Source organism: Sciurus carolinensis, chromosome 4 (assembly GCF_902686445.1).
Source record: "Sciurus carolinensis chromosome 4, mSciCar1.2, whole genome shotgun sequence".
Classification (NCBI taxonomy): Eukaryota; Metazoa; Chordata; class Mammalia; order Rodentia; family Sciuridae; genus Sciurus; species Sciurus carolinensis.
Window position 1 is genome coordinate 74,637,988 of NC_062216.1, and position 24,484 is coordinate 74,662,471.

General features: G+C 33.7%; 1 protein-coding gene across 1 annotated transcript; it reads right to left on the reverse strand.

Moving 5' to 3' along the window:
* Positions 1-130: 130 nt before the first annotated feature.
* LOC124982763 (vomeronasal type-2 receptor 26-like) lies at positions 131-24,193 on the reverse strand. Its single transcript, XM_047549695.1, has 6 exons — positions 23,979-24,193; positions 23,190-23,487; positions 18,854-19,666; positions 8,117-8,338; positions 7,383-7,506; positions 131-1,050 (listed from the first exon to the last, which is right to left on the reverse strand). The coding sequence occupies exons 1-6, from the start codon at positions 24,191-24,193 to the stop codon at positions 131-133; spliced, it is 2,592 nt and encodes an 863-aa protein (XP_047405651.1).
* Between the last annotated feature and the right edge of the window lie 291 nt (positions 24,194-24,484).

Here is a 24,484-nt window from a genome sequence, read left to right on the forward strand (position 1 = left end):
CCTCCAATAATGGTACACATTAACAAAAGGAAATTGTCATTATTTTAATAAGATGAATTCTTTCATGCCACACTTTAGAATTTTTATTTCCACACTACAATTTATTTCACATTGATAGGTCACCTAAAAATCATTTTATTTGCCTAATTGCAGGAATTTGTTCCAGTAACTTTTTTCTTGGTTTGTCATCTGCTCTCAGTAAGATCACATAGCACTTGGGAAGAAATATACAACACAACAAGCCAGCACCAGAAGTCAAGATTGAAAAAATTTCCAAAGCTACCATGTTTTTGCCCTTGATGCTCAGGTAGGTAGGTATGAAACAAATCCACACACTACAGAAGACCAGCATGCTGAATGTGATCAGTTTTGCCTCATTGAATCTGTCTGGTAACCTCCTGGCCAGAAAAGCAATAATCAAGCTGAGAAGTGCCAGAAACCCCAAGTAACCCAGTACACAGTAGAAGGCAGCCGGGGAGCCTTCATTACACTGAAGGATGATTTGACCAAACTCTGACTGTGTGTCCATGTCAGGGAAAGGGGGAGAAGTTCCCAGCCAGACTGTGCAGATGCACACTTGAATGAGGGAGCCAGTGACGACTATGGCGTTGGAGAATCGGGTCACCATCCACATTTGAATTTTGCTTCCTGGTTTGACAGTTTTGAAGGCCACAACCACAATGAAGGTCTTTGCCAAAATAGCAGAAACAGCTACAGAAAATACAACTCCAAAGAATGTTTGTCTCAGGATACAGGTGACTGGGCTAGGTTGACCAATAAACATCAAGGAGCAAAAGAAGCAGAGCATTAAGGAAACCAGGAGGAGGTAACTGAGGTTTCTGTTATTGGCTCTGACGATGGGTGTGTCTCGATATTCAATAAACAGTTCTAAAATCAGAGCAGTGAGGACAGAAAGACCAATGGCCATCGAGATCAAAACAGCCCCAAGTGGATCTTCATGGGACAAAAATGTCATAATTTTAGGGAGACACTGATTTCTCTGGTCATTTGGATACTGGTCTTCAAGACACTTGACACATTGGTTCATATCTAAAAGAAATAGAGGTGAATTTATGATGTTCTATCAATCATTTGCCAAATATATGTATAAAAGTAGCATATCTTGAATAGAGTTGTAATTGAATTTGATGAACATTTGCTCAGTTACCTTCATGGGACAATACCATTAAACAAATTCATAAAGAAATAAATGCTTTCATATACTGGTAAAAATTATTCATTACAAATGAATCCAGAAAACATAAAGAGAGTGAGATGAGTCAAACTATTAAGAATTTTGAAATTGATGATGATGGAAAACCACACATTATATGAAAAATATATTTGATATTATCTGAAAAGCAGACATTCTGATTATGGAGGATTTAGAAAATTAATGATTCTAACATTATCAAATATTTTTATTAGAAACCATGTAAGAATTTTAAGTTCTATGCTGATTTCAATAATATTGTTACAAGTGATGTATCATTATTTTACTACTCACAGTACAGAATAGTACTGAAAAGAATAAATTTTAGAGGTTTTTAAAATCTTATAATGAAATATATTTATTTTGGTTAGCTCTTCAAAACTTCATTGCAATTTGAAAAAATTCTATTAAAATGCAAAATTATTTTACATGTAATTTTCCATGCATATTTATGATACAACTTTATGTTTCATCCTTCTTTTTAAAGAAAACCTAGCAGCATTCTCCACATATTCTCTTCACTTAAAAGTAGATGTACAGGTAAGATGGTGGTGTAGAGAAATCTGCATTCCAAGCTGTGCTGCAGTGTGGAAATAAAGCAGTGAGTGTATAGCTTGTTAGCCCTGGGGGTAAAAGAGGGATTATATTAAAATTTAATATCACATGCTCAAAGCAGCTGAGGGATTCAGAAATTTTGGTACAATAAACAAAGAGGAAAGATCACCACCACTGGCCACTAGAAAAGACTCACCCCAAAGGAAATGGCAGTAAAGGAAGCTGCATTCCAACCTCTACTAATGTGTGTCTTGGTATGGAGAAATCTAGCCCTTGAAAGTTTTGCTTGGTGCTTAGAAAGGGTACTCTGTATCTCACCTGGTCTCAGAGAGCTGAGGCAGCAACTATTTTGAGGTGAGCAAGCTGTTGTAGGGTCTGTAAGACCCAGAGATCACAAAACACACACATCCACACACACACTCCAACCACAATATCACACAGGTGCCTATCAAAGGACCTAGGCTATGCCTAATGGAACATGAGAGAAACAGGCTTGGAGTAGACTATAACCAAGGGGATTCAGAGTGGGAAGGGCAAAGGGGAGACTTTGTTTCTGGCCGTGAGTCTGAGTGAGAAGAGGTGAATTCATTGAGGGGTTAAACCTGGGAAGGCTGTACTCCTGGGCAGCAGTGAGCAGAAGATCAGGCCCCTATGCCCCAAAATTTGATGTCTTGTGAGGCACTTGGGAACCAAATCCACCAAAGAGATCAGCTATTCTCTAGCTGATCTATGGGCAGATCAATCTAGTCTTTCCAAAGAAAACCCCACCCAACAAAGTCTGATTAGACCTGAGGCCTGACTACACCTCAGCACCACCTGCTGGAACTCCCCTCACAAAATGTTGCAAAAGTAGTACCCAGAGAGTGTACTGAAGTGGTCGGACAGGTGAAAACACAAATGGAGTGTATGTATTCACCCATTCCATCTCAAAGTGGCAAGAAGTGAAACTGAGTCTTACATTAAACAGCTTCAATCTTAGGCTGCTCTGGTAACCCAGAGATCAAAAAAAAAAAAAAAAAACAGGAAGGAGTTAATATCCTCTATCAGTACATATACCTATTCTACTCAGTAGAGAAGGTTTATTCAGTATTCACCAAGATTTGATTTTTTAGTTATTTTTATTTAATTTTAATATTTTTACTTATTTCTTGTGTGTGTGTGTGTGTGTGAGAGAGAGAGAGAGGGGGGGGCAGGGAAGGGAGAAAATATGTGAATTCTGACTGTGCTGATTGGTTCAGAGAAATATACATACACTTATTTCTCTCATTTTCTCTCACAGTTAGCATTTTTTAAATCCAATTCTCTTATCCTAGCATTGTCTTATGAGGGTTTTGGGTTCTTTTTGTTTTTTTGTTTTTGGTTGTATGTCTTGATTTTATTTTATATTATTTTCATTTGCCCATTTTTCTTGTTTCTCTTTCTCTCTTGTCTTCTCTTCCTAATGGCCAAAGTCTATTTGTTCTCTCACCCTCTCTCCCAATAACTTACTCTTTTATTTTCCCCTCCATCTATATAAACTTACCCACTACATCTCTTCTGCATTCTCTCTGTTCACTTTCTGAAATTGTAAAAGTTTTTTTAATAACTTCCTTCAGTTATTTCCCCTAAATAACTGTATTTTTATCATCATTCAGAACTAATTGATTTATATAACTTCTGCCCCACCATTAATGCTAATACAATCATTATTTCTGTGGTTGAAATAGTTGACACCCACAAATTATTTTCAAGAAAGAACTTGTTCATGGTTATTGCTTTCACTGTTGAAAATTGCTGAATCCACCATTCCTCTTTATTGGTGGCAATTAATGTTGAGTATATCACAATAGGATCTGTGTATTTACTTAAACACTGTTTATTGTTTCTTCTTTGCAACAGTTGTTGCAATTTATTTTGCCCCCATTCAGTGAAGTGCTGAGACCCTAGAAGAACACTAAAAGTTCACAGGTTAGAGCTGCTAAACTAAATATTTTTTTATATTACTCCAAATGAAAGAAGTGAGGAAATAAACCCCAAAACTATCAACAAGAAACCAAAGAGTAACAACCAGAGAAGAAGCTCAGTTCCCACCTCTTGGCATTTAACCATACACCAAAAACAGAAAATTCCCAGACTTAGAGGAGTGCACCTCAATTGATGCGTAATACCAAGACCTCTGAAAACATGAGAAAACAGGAAACAGGCAAACAAATCTCTCCCCCAAATCTACCGTCTCCCCAGAAAGGATCCCACTGTTGAGGAGGAGGATGAAAACCTAGAGAAAGATTATAAAACCGATTATAAAACCAGGTATTCTGGTACCAGCCAAAGAAGATTTTAAGCAAAAATAAATAAGAAAAGAAAAAGAAGACCATTATAACGTAGTAAAGGTAACATATTCAATAAGAAGATATAACCATAGTAAACATGTATGCCCAAACTGATTACATAAAGAAATAATCCATGATAAATTCTAGATAGACTGCAACACAATAATACTGGGTGATTTTAACACATCCTTATCACCAATAGGGAGGAGATCATCAAAACATAAAATCAATAAGGATATCTCCAATTTAAATAACACTATGAATCAAATGGACCTAAAAAATATCTACAGAAAATTTCACCCCAATGAATTTACCTTCTTCTCAGCTGAGCATAGAACTTTTTCCAAAACAGACCATATACTAGACCACAAATCAAATCTTAGCAAATGCAAAATAAATTGATATGATACCATGTATACTATCAGATCATAATGGAATGAAACTAAATATCAACAGAAAAATAATAGAAACCACAAAAACCCATGGAGATTGAACAATACTCTCTTCAACAAAGAATGGATCAAAAAATGAGAATAGACATCAAGAAATTTTTACAAGTGAATGAGAACAAAGACAACATATCAAAATCTCTGGGACAGTATGAAAGCAGTTCTAAGAGGAAAATTTATAACACTGAGTGCCTACATTACAAAATTAGGGAGGCTCCAAATAAATCGACTTATACTCTACCTCAAGGTCTTAGAAAAAGAACACACTAACCCCGAAACAAAGAGAAAACAGAAAACAATCAAGATCTGAACCTAAGTTATTAAAATAGAGAATAAGAAATATTATACAAGATTAATGCAACAAAGTTGATTCTTTGAAAAGATAAATAGGATCAATAGCCAAACTGACTGAAGGAAAAGACTCAAATCAACAAAACCAGAGATGAAAAAGGAAATCTCATCAGAAACCATTCTGGAATCCAAAGGACTATTAAAACCTACTTTAAAAATTTATACTACAATAAATTGGAAAATGTGGAAAACATTGATAAATTTCCAGACATATATGACCTGCCCAATTTGAATCAGGAAGACACAGAAAAACTAACCACATCAATATCAAATAATGAAATTGAAAGAGCAATTAAAAGCCTTCCAACAAACCCCAGGACCAGATGGATTCTTAATTGAATTCTACTAGATCCTTTCAGAAGACTAACAAAAGAAATTCTCCAATTACTCCATGAAATTGAAAGGGAGGGAACACTCCCAAATACATTCTAGGAAACCAGTCTAATCTCCATATCAAAACCAGAAAAAGATGCTTCAAAAAAGGAATACTACAGACTTATATACCTGATGAACATAGACAAAAATCCATTTAAAAAATATTAGCAATAAGCTGGGGTTGTAGCTCAGTGTAGCACACTTGCCTAGCGTGTGTGAAGCACTGGGTTTAATCCTCAGTACTGCATAAAAATAAATAAATAAAATAAAGTTATTGTGTCCTTGCACAACAAAAAAAAAATTTTAAATATAGCAAACCACAATCAAAAGCACATCAAGAAGATAATACACCATGATCAAATGGGTTTTATTCCAACAATGCAAGGTTTGTTCAGAATATTCAAATCAATAAAAGTAATTCACCACTTAAACAGAATTAAGAACAAGAAGCACTTGATCAGCTCAAAATATGCAGAAAAGGATTTTGAGAAAATCCATCACCTGTTCATGTAAAAAACACTGGAGAAGCTAGGAATCAAAGGAAATTACCTCAATGTTGTAAAGGTCACTTATGACAAACCCAGAGCCAACAACATTAGACTGAATGTTGACAAATCAAAGCATTTCTTTTAAAATCAGAAATAAGACAAGGTTTTCCATTCTCAAAACTTCTTTTTAATATGATCCCCAAAACATTAGCCAGAGTGATTAGGCCAGAAAAGGAAATCAAAGGGATTCAAATAAAAAAAGAAGTCAAAAGATCTCTGTTTACTAACAATATGATCCTACACCTAGAAGATCCAAAAACTCCATGAGAAGACTTCTAGAACACTTAAATGAATTCATGAAAGCAGCAGGATACAAGATCAACTCCATAAATCAAAATCTTTCCTATACTCCATCAGTAATTCATCTGAGGAAATCAGGAAAATCATCCCATTCACAATGACCAAAAAGAATTGAATAAGAGGGAATAAATCTAACCAAGAAGGTAAAAGAGCTCTACAATTAATATTATAGAACACTGAAGGAAAAAATAGAAGAGGACCTTAGAAGATGGAAGGGTATTCCATGTTCTTGGACAAGCAGAATTAATATTGTCAAAATGGTCATACTACCAAAAATGTAATTCCCATAAAATACCAATGACATTGAATTTAGAAAAAAAAAAAAATTCTTAAATTCATTTGGAACAATAAGATACCTGGAATAGAAAATCCTGTTTTATTTTCCTCTCTCTCAAGACAAAGTTAAAGATTTTAACATATAACAGGTGTAAATACTGGCTATTTTATAAAAGACTATCTCTCAATTCTACTGTCTGCATTGTGACTTTACAAACTACATTTATAAATATATATATATACTTATTCTTAATGAAGTGATATTAATTCTTATAATCTGGGTTCAAGATTTTTACTGACTGTAAAATGTACCTAAATTCTGAGGATGCTATACAAAGTTAAACTTTCTACCCAGATGGTGATTAACTTTGATTTTCATAAGAAGGACTCTAGCTGACAGGAATCTCTAAAGCAAATCTGACAGGTTGCGTTTAACAGAAAAGTTGCTTTTCTGTGGAAAAGATAACAAAACTCAAGAGACTGTGATTACTATTTTAAGTCTTTTACACAGACTATATTATTTTGCTTTTATTAATGACTTCTAGTTTTTTTTTTAACTGAGAACTAACTTTTCAAAAATCTTCTGTCACTTAGAATTGAGTAAAAAATGAGGTCTTCTGATGCTGACTCCACTGTTAAATCCCCTCAATGTAGGATAATTCAGGTCAAAGAATGAGACAATGCTCCCTCAATGTGGAAGTCAAGACATTTGGAAAATTATCAGCAGTGTTTTCAGAGGAAGTCATTCAGAGACATGGGGAAACTCACATGGACTCACTTGTCTATTCTCTCCCTTTCCCACAATAAATAAGTAAGTAAGTAAGTAAGTAAGTAGTAACTCTAAAACCCTACTTCTACACGGAGCCATCACATTTTACAGAATTTCCTGGAACAATGAAAATAAATGCTCCAGGTTTATGCCTCTGAAATTCTTATTTCATTTACTGTTGATTCATTCAACATCATATACCATTTCCACGGTTAGAATAATTTTCAGACTGCCTACCTGTTTCATTGGCAATCTCGCCTTCTGGGCACGGAATACAATCAAAACAGCAAAATGGTTTTCCTTCAAGAGCAGTTTTTCTGAATCCAACTGTACAACTCTTACTACAACCAGCAGAGGGAGTCTGTGTCAGAGACATGAGAAAAAGGAAAAGAAATCAATATACAATATTCCGTAATAGCATGGAAGTAGAAGATTGTAGAACTGCGTGCAAAACACAACTTAACTTTTATAAAATGTTAACTGGTTGTAATATTCCTCATAGCTATGCCTCATCTCTCTTTTCTTTATAATATCACTGAAATATTCAGGACAAATAAACAATGAAAATAAAAATAAGTGAGCATATAACAAATCAAATCACAATTTATTATTTCAATATGAAGACTATTTTAATCTGAAATCAGACATTTAGCCTCTCTCATCTGAGTCAGTCATTTTCAAGACCACCATGCTGTGAACTTTCTAGAATCTTTCCTACAACATGGCTAAATTGATATTTTCTTACCATATAGGCAACAGGTCTATTTCATCATTACAGCAATCCATTTAATTAATTAAAATAAATTTTCACAATGATTCTGAGGCAAGAAAGTTCACATATTTGGTGTTACAGAAAAACACTGAATAAAATGTCTCTACCTAAATGAATCCAGAAGATTACTTAAATCCTACTCTGAGAGTACTTTGTTCTGCAGAATAACACTATGGTGCCCTCTTAAGAGGCTGCTTACCTCATTGTAGTGCTCACCCCACATTATCAGTTCATCTTTTAAGGAAAGGTGCTGAACACCGCCTGATTCAAATATGAACTCTCCAACTTCCACGTGGGCTTTAATATCATTCAATAAAGACTGATAATTGAAAATGTTAAACTTGGTTGTAATTTTTTCATTCACAATTTTCTCCTTACCAGTACTTTTTACAAGATGGCGTTTTTGCAAAAATGGGTGGAGCTGAAAGTTAAAATTACTTTTCAGAACTTGTCTTAGCAAAGCATAGAAATAGAAGTAAACATTATTAGATCAAGCGCCCCCTTTCCTCTAGCCATGTGTTATAATAGACTTCTTTTATTGGTTGGTCTAGTGAAGATTCATGTAAAGATTAATATGCGCCAGATGTGGGCCTACATGCTTTATGTATATTAACATATAATTCTTAAAAATCTCTGTTACTTTTCTATATAATATTCATTTTACAAATCAAAAAACATTTTGCTAAGGTTATACATCTACTCAGTGAAGAAACCAGGACACTTCAATCTCTAGGTCATAACTTTAAAGCAAAAAATAGAAATTGAGATCAGGGATTTTAAAATATACACTTAATGGTCCTCATAAAATATATTCTTATTCTTTCACAGGTATAAAATAAAACATTCTAAAATTTAAAAAATGAAGTCAATAAAATATGATATTTTAAACTTTTTATGAAAATAAGCTACATTTCCATGAGTAAACATACTTTTATAATTTTGTCAGTTTTATATAGTTAATTGATGACAAATAATTGGGATATTTTATAGAAAATTTTGTTTTAAAGTTATGTATTTGTTGATGGAAAATAATAATTCTATCATATTGCAGAAAAAAAGTAAGTTTTTCTATACTAAGCTAAAAGTGTCAAAATTTCCAACTAGAAAAAGTTTTGAAGGGATGCCTAAGAAGTACTTGTTGATTGATAGCTTGCTTATGAATTCACTTAATCATTTATTGTAATTATATTGTAGCAAGGGTTCATTTCATTCTTCAAACATAACATTTTCTGTTTTGCCACTAAGTTTAAAACTGGATTTTTTTTTCTTTCTCTTCTCCCTCTACCTCCACATCACCATCCTGGGGCAGGCAAGATTACCCTTTCTCCCATCCTAGGTTGACATATTGGTCCTTTAGCAAACACACACAAATATGAATTCAGAATTCAGGCATTATAACAGAAAACTCAAGAAAAAGTTATTGTCCAAGTCTGTAAGTGAATTAAGACCCCTGAGAAGGCACATTTGGCATGTAGTCTTTAAACTTTTTAAAAACCCTCTCTTCTTTCTGATGAGCAGAGTCATAAGACAGAAGCTCCTGAATTTCTCCTTTCCTAGCAAATCGATAAAACATACTTTTCCTTTTTCTCAAAACCATGTGCTATTATTGGCTTGACATCAGGACTGAGTTTTCAGGACAGTATGACATCTCATTCCACAGAAAATTTATATCAAAAAGACAGGATTTCAAATTTCACAAGAAAGACTCTAAAATTAACATGTAGATTAATGTCTGTGGAAGTAAGAAAAATTGCAAACTAAATATAGATTGATAATTATGTGACAGTAGGATGTAGTTATTGATCAACTGAAAAGACTGAATAAACTCTAGAAGATACATGTAGTTTTAAAAATGAACAATAGTCCATGTGTATAAATATACAAATATGTTGAAGAAAAATAATGTTGATTTTTTGTGCATCTACTAAAACAAAATCATTTTATTATGTATATTAATAATGCTCAAAAGAACAAACTAAAAACTTTAAGGAAATAAAACAAAATGACTATAAACCTGGAAAATAAAAATGGAGTTATCTTATGAAAATTGAAGGAAAATTAGTAAAGTAAATGAATCTCAACACTATGTACAACAAAGTGAAGAAAATATTTAAAGAAATAGAGGCAGACAGCTTCCAAATCTGAAGAGAAAGAGCTTCTAAGTGAGGTAGGTCAAAAAGAGGGATTTTACTTGGATTTAATACCAGACACTCAGACTAGCTTAGAAACTCACAAACTTGGATAGAAGAAAATAAAGAAAGAAAGCAAAAAGAAAACCCCACTGGCACTGACGGCAGCCAGGATGGGTCCACCATGGGCAAATTGAATGGGGGCCTAAGAGAACCCATGTTTTAGGTGGAACTCTGGTGTATCCTGATACAGAAAAAACAGAAATCCAAAACATCATTTAACTGATTATACAACAACAATAAATAATCATAAATATTTATGTCCCAAACAAAGGAGCATCTGCATATGTCAAAAAAAAAAAACCTTCTCAACTTCAAAAGCTATAGAACTAAAAAATACAATTGATACTTTAGACTTAACAGACACGTATAGAATATTTAATCCATCAATGACCGAGTACACTTTTCTCTCAGCAACACAGTGATCATTTTCTAAAATAGATCATATTTTAAGAAACAAATCAACTCTCAAGAAATACAAAAAAAGAGATAATACCTTGCATTCTATCAGATCATAGTGGGATGAAATTAGAAATCAACACCCACTGCAGCCTCTGCTGACTCAGCATACCCTCACTAGGACTCCCCAGCTTCTTTGGAGGCTGGTGCAGGCATTTTGAATTATTCCTGAGGACATGACCATCATCATTGGTAGGGCAGCTCCCTTTGTGAGACACATACAGGAGACTGGTGACCCTTTGACAGGTACCCCTATTTAATCACATACATCCTACACCCTTCCTCATCTTCTTGTTCACAACTAGAAACACTGTAAATATCAATCAAACTCATCCTGTTTATTACAATAATGTTAAAATCTTTATAGGGGCTATTTGGTTCAGGTCTGCATTTTCTCTGTATTAGGTGCTACTGGTATTGCTCTCCCCTTCAAAGGAGAGATATTGGAAAATTGTAGATTCATAATAAGCCTGCAGGGGAAAAACTTCAGTACCTTTGATCTTCACTGCTACAGGGGAATATATAGAAACAATAAGAAAAAACAAGGGAAGAAAGTGTCCCTAACAAACCAAGATGCTATTGTGATAGAATCCAATGCCAGCATGGCAGTAGAAATGACAGAAAAAGAGTTTAGAATCTGCATAATTAAAATGATCCTTGAAGCAAGACTAGATAAGAGAGCAAATGCAGGCAATGCATGATCATTCCAGTAAACAGTTAAAAGAACAAATGCAGGAAGCAAAAGAACATTTCAATAAAGAGATAGAGATTCTGAAAAAAAGAACAACAGAAATACTTGAAATGAAAGAAATGATAAACCAAATTAAAAATGCAATAGAAAGTATCACCAACAGAATAGATCTAGTGGAAGACAGAATCTTAGAAAATGAAGACAAAATATTTAACCTTGAAAATAAAGTTGAACAAACTGAGAAGTTGTTAAGAAGTCATGAATGGAACCTCCAAGAATTATGGGATATCATGAAAAGACCAACTTTAAGAATTATTGGGATTGAGGAAGGCACAGAGTTACAAACCAAAAGAATGAACAACCTGTTCAATGAAATAATATCAGAAAATTTTCCAAACCTGAAGAATGAAATGGAAAATCAAATACGAGAGGCTTATAGAACACCAGGTGCACAACATCACAACAGATCCACACCAAGACACATTATAATGAAAATACCTCACATAAAAGATAAAGATATGATTTTAAAGGCTGAGAGAGAAAAGCATCAGCTTACATAAGGGGAAACCAATATGGATATCAGCAGATTTCTCAGCCCAGACTCTAAAAGTAAGAAGGACCTGGAACAATATATATCAAGCTCTGAAAGAACACGAATGCCAACCAAGAATCCAATACCCCACAAAACTAACCTTCAGATGTGATGATGAAATAAAATCTTTCCACAATAAACAAAAGTTAAAAGAATTTACAAATAGAAAGCCTGTGGTACAGAATATTCTCAACAAAATATTCCATGAGGAGAAAATGAAAAACAATAACACAAGTCAGCAAAGGGAGGAACTAGCCTAAAGGAAAAGTCAATCAAAGGAGAAACCAACTCAAGTTAAAAACCAAAAATAAACCAAAATGACCAGGAATACAAATCATATCACAATAATAACCCTGAATGTTAATGGCCTAAACTCAATAATCAAAAGACATAGACTGGCAGATTGAATTAAAAAGAAAGACCCAACAATATTTTGCCTTCAAGAGACTCATTTCATAGAAAAAGACATTCACAGATTAAAGGTGAAAGGATGGGGAAAAACATACCATGCACATGGACCCCCCCCAAAAAAAAGGAGGGGTCTCCATCCTCATATCAGATAAAGTGGACTTCAAACCTAAGTTAGTCAGAAGGGATAAAGAAGGACAGTTCATACTGCTTAAGGGAAGCATAAAACAGCAAGACATAACAATCATAAATATCTATGCCCCAAACAATGAAGCATTGATGTCCATCAAACAAACCTTTCTCAATTTTAAGAGTCAAATAGATGAAAACACAATAATAGTGTGGGACTTTAACACACTGCTCTCACCACTGGATAGATCCTCCAAACAAAAACTGAACAAAGAAACTATAGAACTAAATAATACAATGATATAGACTTATTGGACATTTACAGAGTATTTCATCTATCATTGAGCAAATATACTTTCTTCTCAGCAGCTCATGGATCCTTCTCCAAAATAGACCATATGCTATGCCACAAATAAGTCATTAGTAAATACAAAAAATAGAGATGCTACCTTGTATCCTATCAGACCATAATGGAATGCAATTAGAAATCAATGATAAAATAACAAAAAAATCTACTCATACACCTGAAGACTAAATAATATGCTATTGAATGATGCAATGATAACAGAAGACATCAGGGAAGAAATAAAATGATTCTTAGAGGTAAATGAGAACAATGACACAACATATCAAAATCTCCGGGATACTATAATAGCAGTACTAAGCAGTACTAAGAGGAAAGTTCATTGCATTGAGTTCATACATTAAAAAAATAAAAAGTCAATATCTAAATGACCTAACATTACATCTCAAAACCCTAGAAAAAGAAGAATAGATCAACACCAAAAATAGTAGAAGACAGAAAATAATTAAAATCAGAGCTAAAATCAATGAAATTGAAATAAGAGAATTCAAAAAATTGACAAAACAAAAAGTTGGTTCTTTAAAAAAGTAAACAAAATTGATAAATCCTGAGCCACACTAACAAAGAGGAGAGAGAAAACTCAAATTACTAGAATTCGTGATGATAAAGTAAAGATCACGACAGACACCATTGAAATGCGTAATATAAACTACTTTGAAAAATCTATACTCCAAAAAATAGAAAATATCAAAGATCTTGACAAATTTTTAGAGACATATGATCCTCCCAAACTGAATCAGGGAGATGTACACGATTTAAACAGATCAATTTCAAGCACCGAAATAGAAGCCATCAAAAGCCTACCAACCAAGAAAAGCCCAGGACCAGATGGATTCTCAGCCGAATTCTACAAGACCTTTAAAGAAGAACTAATACCAATACTCCTCAAAGTATTCCAGGAAATAGAAAAGGAGGAAACACTTCCAAATTCATTCTATAAGGCTAATATCACTCTGATACCAAAACCAGAGAAAGACTCATAAAGGAAAGAAAACTTTAGACCAATATCCCTGACGAACATAGAAGCAAAAATCCTTAACAAAATATTGGCAAATCATATACTAAAATATTTTAAAAAGATAGTGCACCATGATTAAGTGGGGTTTATCCCAAGGATGCAAGTTTGGCTCAACATCCAGAAATCAATAAATGTCATTCATCACATCAGTAGACTTAAAGTTAAGAATCACATGATTATTTCAATAGATGCTGAGAAAGTGTTTGATAAAAATACAGCACCCCTTCATGCTTAAAACACTAGAAAAAATAGGAATAGTAGGAACATACCTCAACATTGTAAAGACTATCTATGCTAAGCCCATAGCAATATCATTCTTAAAGGAGAAAAAAATGAAAGCATTCATTTCCTCTAAAAACTGGAACAAGACAGGGATGCTCTCTTTCACCACTTTTATTCAACATCGTTCTTGAAACACTTGCCAGAGCAATTAGAGAGACCAAAGAAATTACAGGGATATAAATAGGAAAAGAAGAACTTAAGCTGTCACTATTTGCTGATTACATGATCCTATATTTAGAGGATCCAAAAAACTCCACTAGAAAACTTCTAGAACTCATAAATGAATCCAGCAAAGTAGCAGGATATAAAATCAATACTCATAAATCTAATGCATTTCTATTTATAAGTGATGATCCTCTGAAAGAGAAATTAGGATATCACATTATTACATTCACAATAGCCTCAAAAAAAAAAAACTTGGTCATCAATCAAACAAAAGAGGTGAAAGATCTCTACAATGAAAACTACAGAATACTAAAGAAAGAAATTGAAGAAAACCTTAGAAGATGGAAAGATTTCCCATGTTCTTGGATAGGCAGAATTAACACCGTCAAAATAGCCATTCTATCAAAGGTGCTATTCAAATTCAAAGCAATTGCTACTAAAATCCCAATGACTATCCTAATAGAAATAGAGAAAGCAATCATGAACTTCAACTGGAAGATTAAGAGACCTCAAATAGCCAATACAATCCTGAGTAGAAAAAGTGAAACAGGAGGTATCACAATACCAGATATTATACTACAGAGCAATAGTAACAGAAACGGCATGGTGCTGGCACCAAAAAAGACGGGCAGACCAACGCTACAGAATAGAAGACACAGAGACAAAACCACATAAATACAGTCACCTCATGTTAGACAAAGGAGCCAAAAATATACAATGGAGAAAAGATAGCCTCTTCAACAAATGGTGCTGGCAAAACGGGAAATCCATATGCAGTAAAATGAAATTAAACCTCTATCTCTCACCCTGCACAAAACTCAACTCAAAATGGATCAAGAACATAGGAATTAGACCAGAGACCCTGCACCAAACAGAAGAATAAGTAGGCCCAAATTGTTCATCAAGTTGGTTTAGGATCAGACTTCCTCAACAAGGTTCCCAAAGCACAAGAAATCAAAGCAAGAATAAATAAATGGGATGGACTGAAACTAAAAAGCTTTTTCTGAGCAAAGGATACAATCAAAAAGGTGAAGAGAGATATATATTACCTAAACAAATTGAGCCAAGATGATGTAGAAAAAAATAGTGTCCAATATCAAACAATTAGTTTGAAGTAGCAATTAAAAGCCTTGCAACAAAGAAAAGTCTAAGACTGGATGGATTTGCAATCAATTTCCAAAACACAGTTAAAGAAGAACTAATAATGCCAAGCTTTCTCACATTATTCCATGACATGAAAAGTGAGGGAACATTCCCAAACTCATTCTATGAAATATCACCCTGATACCAAAAACAGAGTCACATGAAGGGAAGAAAATTACAGACCAATATCTCTGATGCATATAGACACAAATATTCTTAATGGAATATTTATAGACTACACATAAAAACACATTAAAAAGATTATACACCTTGATCAGTGGGTTTCATTCCAGGGATGCTAGTTTGGGTCAACATATGCAAGTCAGTAAATGTAATTCGATGCAAAAATAGAATTAAGGATAAGAATTACATGTTAATCTCAACAGATGCAAGGAAAAGCCTTCAGCAGAATCGAGGCCCCATTCACGTAGCAAACACTGGAAAAACTAGGAGTGGAAAGAATTTACCTCAATATTATAAAGGCTACTAGTGAAAAACCCAAAACCAACATCATTCTAAAGAGAGAAAAATCTGAATGCTTTTTCTCTAAAATTAGAAACAAGACAAGGATATGCATTCACCATTTTTATCAATATTATTCTTGAAATTCTAACCAGAGTAATCCGGTAAGAGGGAAATGAAAGGGATAAAATAGGAAAAGAAGTCAAATTATCTGTTTTGCTAATGACATCTTGTATGCAGAATACCCCAAAATTCCACAAGATTTCTAGCACTGATAAACTAATTCAGCAAAGGAGCAGGATACATCATCAGACAAAAATCAACAGCTTTCTTATACTTCAATAATGAATCTGCCAAGAGAAAAATCAGGAAGATTATTTCACTTACAATAACCTCAAAAGAAAATATAGCAATAAATCAAACCAAGGAAGTGAAAGACCTCTACAATAAAAACTACAGAACACTGAAGCCTCCTTCCTATAAAAAAGAGCTTCAAAAATGGAAATATCTCCTAGGTTCATAGAAAAGCAGAATTGGTATTGCCAAAATGTCCATATTACCAAGAACAATGTACAGATTGAATGAAAACCCAATAAAAATACCAATGACATTTTTAACAGAACAAGAAAAAAAACCCTAAAATTCTTATGGAAGATTAAAAGACCCAGCATAAACAAAGCAATACGAGCAAGAAAAGCAATGGTGGAGGCATCACAAAACTTGATATCAAATTATACTGCAGAGATATGGTAACAAAAAGAGAATGGGATTGGCATTAAAACACACATGAAAACCAATGGAATAGAATAGAAGAAACAGAGACATACCCACGTAGATAGTCATCTGATAATTGACAAGGATGCCAAAACTGATAGTGAAGAAAAGATATCAGTTTTTACAAATGATGCTGAGAAAACTGGATATCCACATGTAGAAGAATTAAACTGGATCACTGTCTCTAACCATGCACAAAAGTTAACTCAAGTTGGATCAAAGACTTAGGAGTTAGACAATAAATTTACATCTACTTGAAAACAACACAGGCTCAAATTCCAACATATTGGTGCAGGCACCGTCTTCATTAACAAGACCCCTAAACCTTAAGAAATAAAACCAGAAACAATAAGTAGGAAGTCTTGAATTTAAAAATCTTCTTCAGAACAAAGGGAACAAGAGTGAGAAGAGAAAGTCTACAGAATGGGCAAAAATCTTTGTTACTCCTTTGCAATGGATTAATATTCAAAATACATAAAGAACTCAAGAAACACCATAATACAAATCAATTAATTAATTAACAAAGGAATAAACAGGCATTTCTCAAAAAAAGAAATATAAATAAGTGGCCACAACGTTTAAGAAAAACTCTTTATATGAAAAATACGTGAGAAACTCATACACTGCAATTAGGAAAATGAAAATCAAAGATACATTAAGATTTCATCTCACTCCAGTTAGAATATCAATCATCAAGAATATGAAAAATAAATGCAGATGAATATGGGGAAAGGTACACTAATATATTCTTTATAGGACTGGAAATTATGACAACCACTTTGGAAAGCAATATGGAAATTGCTCAGAAGACTAGGAATAAAACCACCATATGACTCAGTTATCACAGTCCTTGGTATTTACCCTAAAACACTAATCTGAGTACACTATACTGACACAGACATGAATGGTTATAGCAGCACAATTCACAGTAGTCAAGTTGATGATATAGCCTAAGTGCCCATCAACAGATAAATGGATAAAAAAAAAAAATGTGGTATCCATATGCACTGGAGTTTTGCTTAACCACAAAGAAGAGTGAAATTGTGTTTGCTGGAATATGGATGGAATTGGAAACATCATGCTAAGTGAAATAAGCAGACTCAGAAATTCAAAGGTCAGATGTTTTCTCCCATATGCAGTAGCTAGAGAAAAATAAAGGGGAAAAAAGGAGTGGTGAGGACCCCATGGAAACAGAAGGGAGAACAATGGAGTTGAGGAATGTAGGGAACATTCCTCAAGCTTCTCTGACAGCAGTCACTGACACCATGGTCTAAGTAAGCCAAACAGTCTGAACAGAGAATCTGAGGTAATGGTAAAGACTCGCCATGGAATGAAGGTCTTTGCAGCTGTTGAAGCTGTTTGAGCTGAGGGATTGCCTCCTTCTGTCCTGCATCCCAGCAAGCTGCGATGTGAGCCCCTGCGCTGCCTTGCCTCATGCTGAGTGCTGGAGCTTGCCATTCCCCCAATCCTTTGTCTCAAACCTGTTGCTGGGCAGAATTGCTTAGGCATGCTTGGTTTGTTTACACCACCTTGACCCTCAACGTATAGTTCACCTATAGGCTGACTGTTATACTTTAACAAGTGTGTTAACCTGATTGGATAATATGCCTATATATGTCCTGTGCAACCCTAAATAAAATTTGTCCTAGGACTCATTTAACAAAAAGGAAAATTAAAAAAATTCTAAAATGAATTATTTGGGTCACACTAAAGGTCCTTCATATTTATGCTTCTAAAAATTCTTTGAATTAAATGTTTTATTTTATACCAAAATAACAATAATAATAATGAAAAAGTGTCTATATATTATTTTTTTAAAGATGCTTTGGATCTGATTAGCATTTTCTCAGACATTTTGATTTACTGTGTAATGGAAATATTAAGTTATCAAGGTGGGAATAAAGAATCTTCTTAAATTCATTGCGTTTTATAAAGCATCTTTTCACAGTGAGACACAGTGGTACACACCTGTAATTCCAGAGATTCAGAGGCTAAGGAAGGAGGTTAGCAATTTTGAGGCCAATCTCAACAACTTAGAAACATCCTGTCTTAATATTTTTTAAAAAAAGGGGTTGAAGATGTTGCTCAGTGGTAGAGTATACCAAGCTACAATCCCAAGTACCACAAAAAAAAGAAAGAAAGAAAAATAAAAAAGCATATTTTGCTTAAATGTATAACTGTGAAAACATCATTAATCAAGAAAAAAATGATAAGCCATGACCCATCTCCCTAGGAAGATATGAGATTGAACTGTTGTTACCTGCCATGGAAAATGAGAAGCAATGCTAGCATCTCTCTCAAGTGATTCTTCTCCCACTCTTAATGAAAGTTCTTCATGAAGAGCCTGGGCAATGGCATTTACAGCAGAATAGACTTTGTAACTCTGGTGTGAGGCATTCATATCCCAAACATGCAGAGCTCGAGTTGCCAGGCTACCATTTTGTGCACACTGGCTCAATAACCTGATCCTATGTTGATACAGATATGGACATTCAAATAATATAGACCACACATCCTGGATAAAGATGTCATGGGGATATTTTGCAGGCTGAACATTTTTGAGAAAACCGTTAAAACCAGGAATCCCTTCCATGTGTACAGAAAATGATAATCCTCCACCAAAATATGTGTAGCTTTGCTTTTGTCCAAAGGGTAGTAGAGTTATATCCCATTCAGAAGTTGTGACCCAGATATTACCAAATGGCATATTGCAAAATAATTTATATACAAATCTCAGAAGAGAATATGTGTCTCCAAATACAACACTGACATTTGTAAATGTGTATCTTTCCACAAAATGTTGGTTGTTAATAGTAGCTTCAACAGGAAACTCTGGAATCCTTTCTGCAAATGCAACACAGAGTCCATTGCTGGCCATTTCTTGTGTCATGTCCCTGAGGAACATTTCTCCCCTGATGTCATCAGGAAACACAAGGCCAACCCAGGTCCAACCAAAGTGCAGCAATAGTTGAATGATTCCCTGATACAGAGCTGTAGGATTCATGGGAAACTGGTAAAGAGACTTGAATTGGATTCTGTTCCTGAGGTTGTGGTCAAATGGACCATAGCTGATCTAAAAAGAACACAATATTACTCTAACACAAAAGTATGATGTTTATTCACAAATAATTTATCATCTCTCTTACATTCACTGTGGAAGAAACAAAGCAATTAGGTAACGAACTTGATTTAAAAAAATACCAATTTACCATATATTACCTATCACTCAATTTGTACTGCTTAACATAGTGTGTGTGTATGCACATGCATGTCTCTAATTAAAAAAATATATCCAAAGAAAATCACAAATGTTTTCATCTTCTAGTACCACTAATTTTAAAACAAATCTGCAAATTTTATTTGTAAATCAAGAATTTCCCATATAGAGCTCCAGGCTTTATGGATCACTGAAGTAATTAAATGTTAACACTAAATTTTCCCTTGAAGCCATCAATGTATAGTCAAATCGAGAAAGAGGAATGCATTAACTATCTTAAAGTTCACTAGCGAAAGATCTGCATTTCTCTAGGTGTCCCTGTGCCTCCCTGTTATACTTACTATACAGGATCAACTATTCCAAAATAAAGGTTAAAAGCCTGATTATTTTCCTATAATGTCACATAAAATCTCTCTTTATCCACTACCTTACAACTTCTCCCCATGTTGCTACTCTTTTTGAAAGAAAACTCTTCAATTTAGTTATCTATATTACTGTTCCAGTATGAGTCTTGACTTTTCTCTTGAACCTACTCTATCTGGTATCCACTTGCCACCATTTAAAAGGTAGGTCACTAATTACCTAGTCTGCCTAATCATGTGACCATTTATCAGGATTTATTTTATTTAATCTATAATTTGTTTAGAACTGCCGATCATACTCTTTTTCTTTAAACATGGTCCTTAATTAGTTTCCAGGATTCCCTTCCATAATTAATTTCCAGGATGAGATATACATCATCATTCAACTTGACTGAATCTTTCAACATCACCCCAAACTTAAAATAGAGGGCCCCTTGGCTCAGATTTTAATCTTTCCTTTTTCCACAAACACAATTTCCCTAAATTTCTCTCAAATTTATATCTCTACCAAAATCACAGATTCATATATCCTCTACTAACCAGTCACCTAAACTCAAATTTTCAACAGAGAACTCAAACTTATCAATTTCAAAACGATAGTATTAGGGCACAGATGATCAGTAAATGCTTGTCAACTAACCAGATGGATGATGGATGTTTTAATGTCTTTTTAAAATATTTTTTAAAAAGAAGAGAAAAAGAAAACTCACGAAAGCATAAAAGAAAAATGAACATCTACTATATGGAAGAAAGCACAAAGTATTTTTTAAATCTCAATATTTAATAAATGCACAAAATAAGCCAATTTAATAGCTGCAACAGGATAATAAAATCATCCCATTTTTTTCATTTATGTGATAACACATTGTTTTATTCCCCTTCAGAACATTCTTTATTTACAGTTAAAACTACAATTTGCCACTTTGATTCAATGGCAATAGATAGTTTTAGGGGCTTCTCTCTAGTCACCTCCAAGAACTGGCCTAGTATGAGGGCATGGGCTCTTACACCAGGTTACCTCATATAATGCATTCCCAAGATCACACCTGAATCTGACAGAGGGGAAAGAGACAGAGAGTAGCCTTAGTTCATAGTGGACTGAAGTGCTTGGTCCTAACCATTAAGTACATCATGCAGTTTATCATCCAAAGAATGACATATTTAACACTAAAGAGGAGCAATACAAATGATTAAATTATGTAATTCTTGAAACAATTAAAAACTGACAATTCAGTTTTAATAGTGAACCAATAACATGTTTTACATAAAACATGGTAACATTATTTATATTGTTGTCAAAATAAAAATTCTTTCTAAAAATAAAATTAGCATATCTTGCAGTGAAGCAATGTGAAACTATTTCTTGAACCTTATTTGAACATCAAATGCAACATAAGCAACATTCACTTTTGATTTCTGATAATTGTACTGATTTTATCAAAGATATTCTAGGTTTAAAAAATATATACTAAAACATTTAGGAAATCTATTTGTTGAAGTTTGATGATGGGTATATGAAGCACAACAATATATTTTTTGTGTTTGTTTAAAATTTTCCTCCAAAATTTAGTGAAAAACTTTTAAGGTATTAATTTTTTAGGCATGTATTTAAAATTCATATGATAAGAAAAAAGTTTACTTTCTTCCATAGTTTGAAAGATAGCATCTGTTTATAGGGAAAGGACCAAAAACAATGAATTTTTAAAACATATAAGAAAATAATAGAATTTGAGCCTCACTATTACATAATCAAATGATAAGATTTAAAATTCATAAAAGAAAAAAATAAAATTTACTCAAACATATGAAAACTAAAATTACAACAGAAAAAAAACCACTAATAGCTTAATCCAATTTGTTTTAGTCAGTTTTTTTTTTTTGCTGCTACAACTAAAAGACCCAACCAACACCATTATAGAGGAGGAAAGGTTTATTTGGGAGCTTACAGTTTCAGAGGTCTTAGTCCACAGAAGGCTGGCTCCAGTCCTTGGGGCTTAAGGTGAGGCTGAACATCATGGCTGGCGAGGGTGGCAGAGGGAAGCAGCTCTCATCATGGTGATCAGGAAGCAGAGAGAGAGACTCCACTCTCCAGATAAAAAATATATACCCCATAGCCATGCCCCAATTCCCACCTCCTCCAGCTACACCCTACCACTTCAATTAATCTGTCTCAGGCCATTAATTCATTGTTTGGGTTAAGATTCATAAACCCAATCATTTCTCCTCTGAACCTTCCTGCATTGTCTCACATGTGAGCTTTTGGGGGACACCTCATATCCAAACCATAATATTGAAAATGATTTTAAAAATAATTCCAGCAACATGAAGAGTAAAGTAATTGATTCTTATGCACTATTCCTAGTAAAGTAATTAATTTCTAAATTGTTATTTTTACTCATCATGAATTTCACAAACATGAATACATTTGATGCTGAAATACTATTAGAAAAACATTTGAATAAAATTAAAACTAATCAACAAATTAAAAAAAACAGGAACATAAATTAAAACACTCTTCACAATAGAAAAGAAGTGAAAAAAATTTAAATGACCATAATAAGCTAAATAACTTCTGAGAAAGAAAGAAATATGTTGCAATGCAAACAGATATTGAAGAAAACAACTTATCATGAGTGAAAATTGTTCATAATATTTGCACATTGAAAAAGAATAAAAATATTGGATAGAATTGCACTGTTCACAATAAACTTATGAAACTATAAAATTGCATATGAAAATAAACAGACTAGATGGGAATATCAATATATGGTGACAAAAATTTCTCTTATTAGCAAGATTGCAGGTTACCACATGCTTTTCTTCATTTTAAGTTTTCAAAAGGAAATGTTATTATACAAACACAATTTTATATTATAAATAAATATACTTTATACAAAAAGAGATAATTAATCAGTACATTAAGAAATCCCATACATTTTCCATAAATATAAATTATATTTGGATTTATATTACTGTATTATTATTGTTAATTTAAAAACACAGAATTCTTCATTTACCTGGGGGACATTGTAGAGACTTAGCACCTGAGAACTCTGAGCTGTTATTCCTGTTGAAATGCCTCCTACCACAGCCACCAGCTTATTTCTCTTCTTAGACCTACAGTCATAATTAGGAACTGGAGGACTCTTTCCTGAAAGCAGAGACATGGAACTCTCCACAGCCTTCATCTCAATAAAGTCAACATTGAAGAGATGGAATCCCAGAGACATATTGAACAACATATTCTGATCCTTGTTGATTTTCTCTATAGCAAAAACCATAGCCAGCAGGTGCTGATAATGCTTAGTAAGATCCCTAGAAAGCAGAGGGGCAAAGATAGTTTTCTGGATTTTTATTTCAAACAAACATAAGTGTCATACAAGGAACACACCTGAAAATTTAAAATTAAATAAAATACTTTGTTTTGAAAGTAGTTAGAAATTTGATGTCTAAAAATATGAGCCTGACAGTCTGATTTACAGTCAAACTTACAATTTTGGCTTTCTGTTTACAGCTTGAAACTGAGCAAGTAAGGTCAGGGAATAAAGTAAATGGAAAATGGCAGACATTAGATTAAGAATTTCACATTTTCCCGTCTTGTATAATAGGACACATTTCAGGGAAAAAACTGTTTTACTACGTTAACCATGAAAATACACAAAAGTAGAGTCTTATTAAACAATTGAAAGGATATAAATAAAAATTCTCAACACCATATCTTACACCTTTATACAAAGAAAAGTAATTCTCAATTGAAAAGTGCTTTTTATACCTTCTTATGCACTTAAGAAAAGTCATACACTTACACATGAACATGATCTGGTATATAAAATTTATTTCCAAAGCCAAAACCGTTTCCGTCACCTGAAGTCACTCTTAGGGAAAAGAGTCCACCGATAATGAAATCCCCATCTTGATAGTAGCCAGGAGAAACCGGTACATTTAGCGAAAGAATAGAATTTTCTTCCTGGGATACAAAGGAAAGAACAACCAGCAGAGGAAAAACAACAGGTGATTTCATATTAACATTGATAAATATTAATGTAATTTTCAAAACCTCAAAATGAAAATCTTATCAAAAATGAATCAATGCTAAGAGTACTTGAACAGTCTGTGTTTAAAACAAATACCTCTCCAATCAGTGTGATGTCAGGTTATAAAGGTTTTGCCTTGGCCTGAAGCTAATGTGCTAATACGTAAACACCTTTGTTTTCTGGGGTTGGGTTTGACTTACACCTGCTCAGCCCTCAATTCATGTCCCATTTCTAGTTAGTGTATGTCTCCAAGGAATCAAAAATCTCTAATTTTGCAC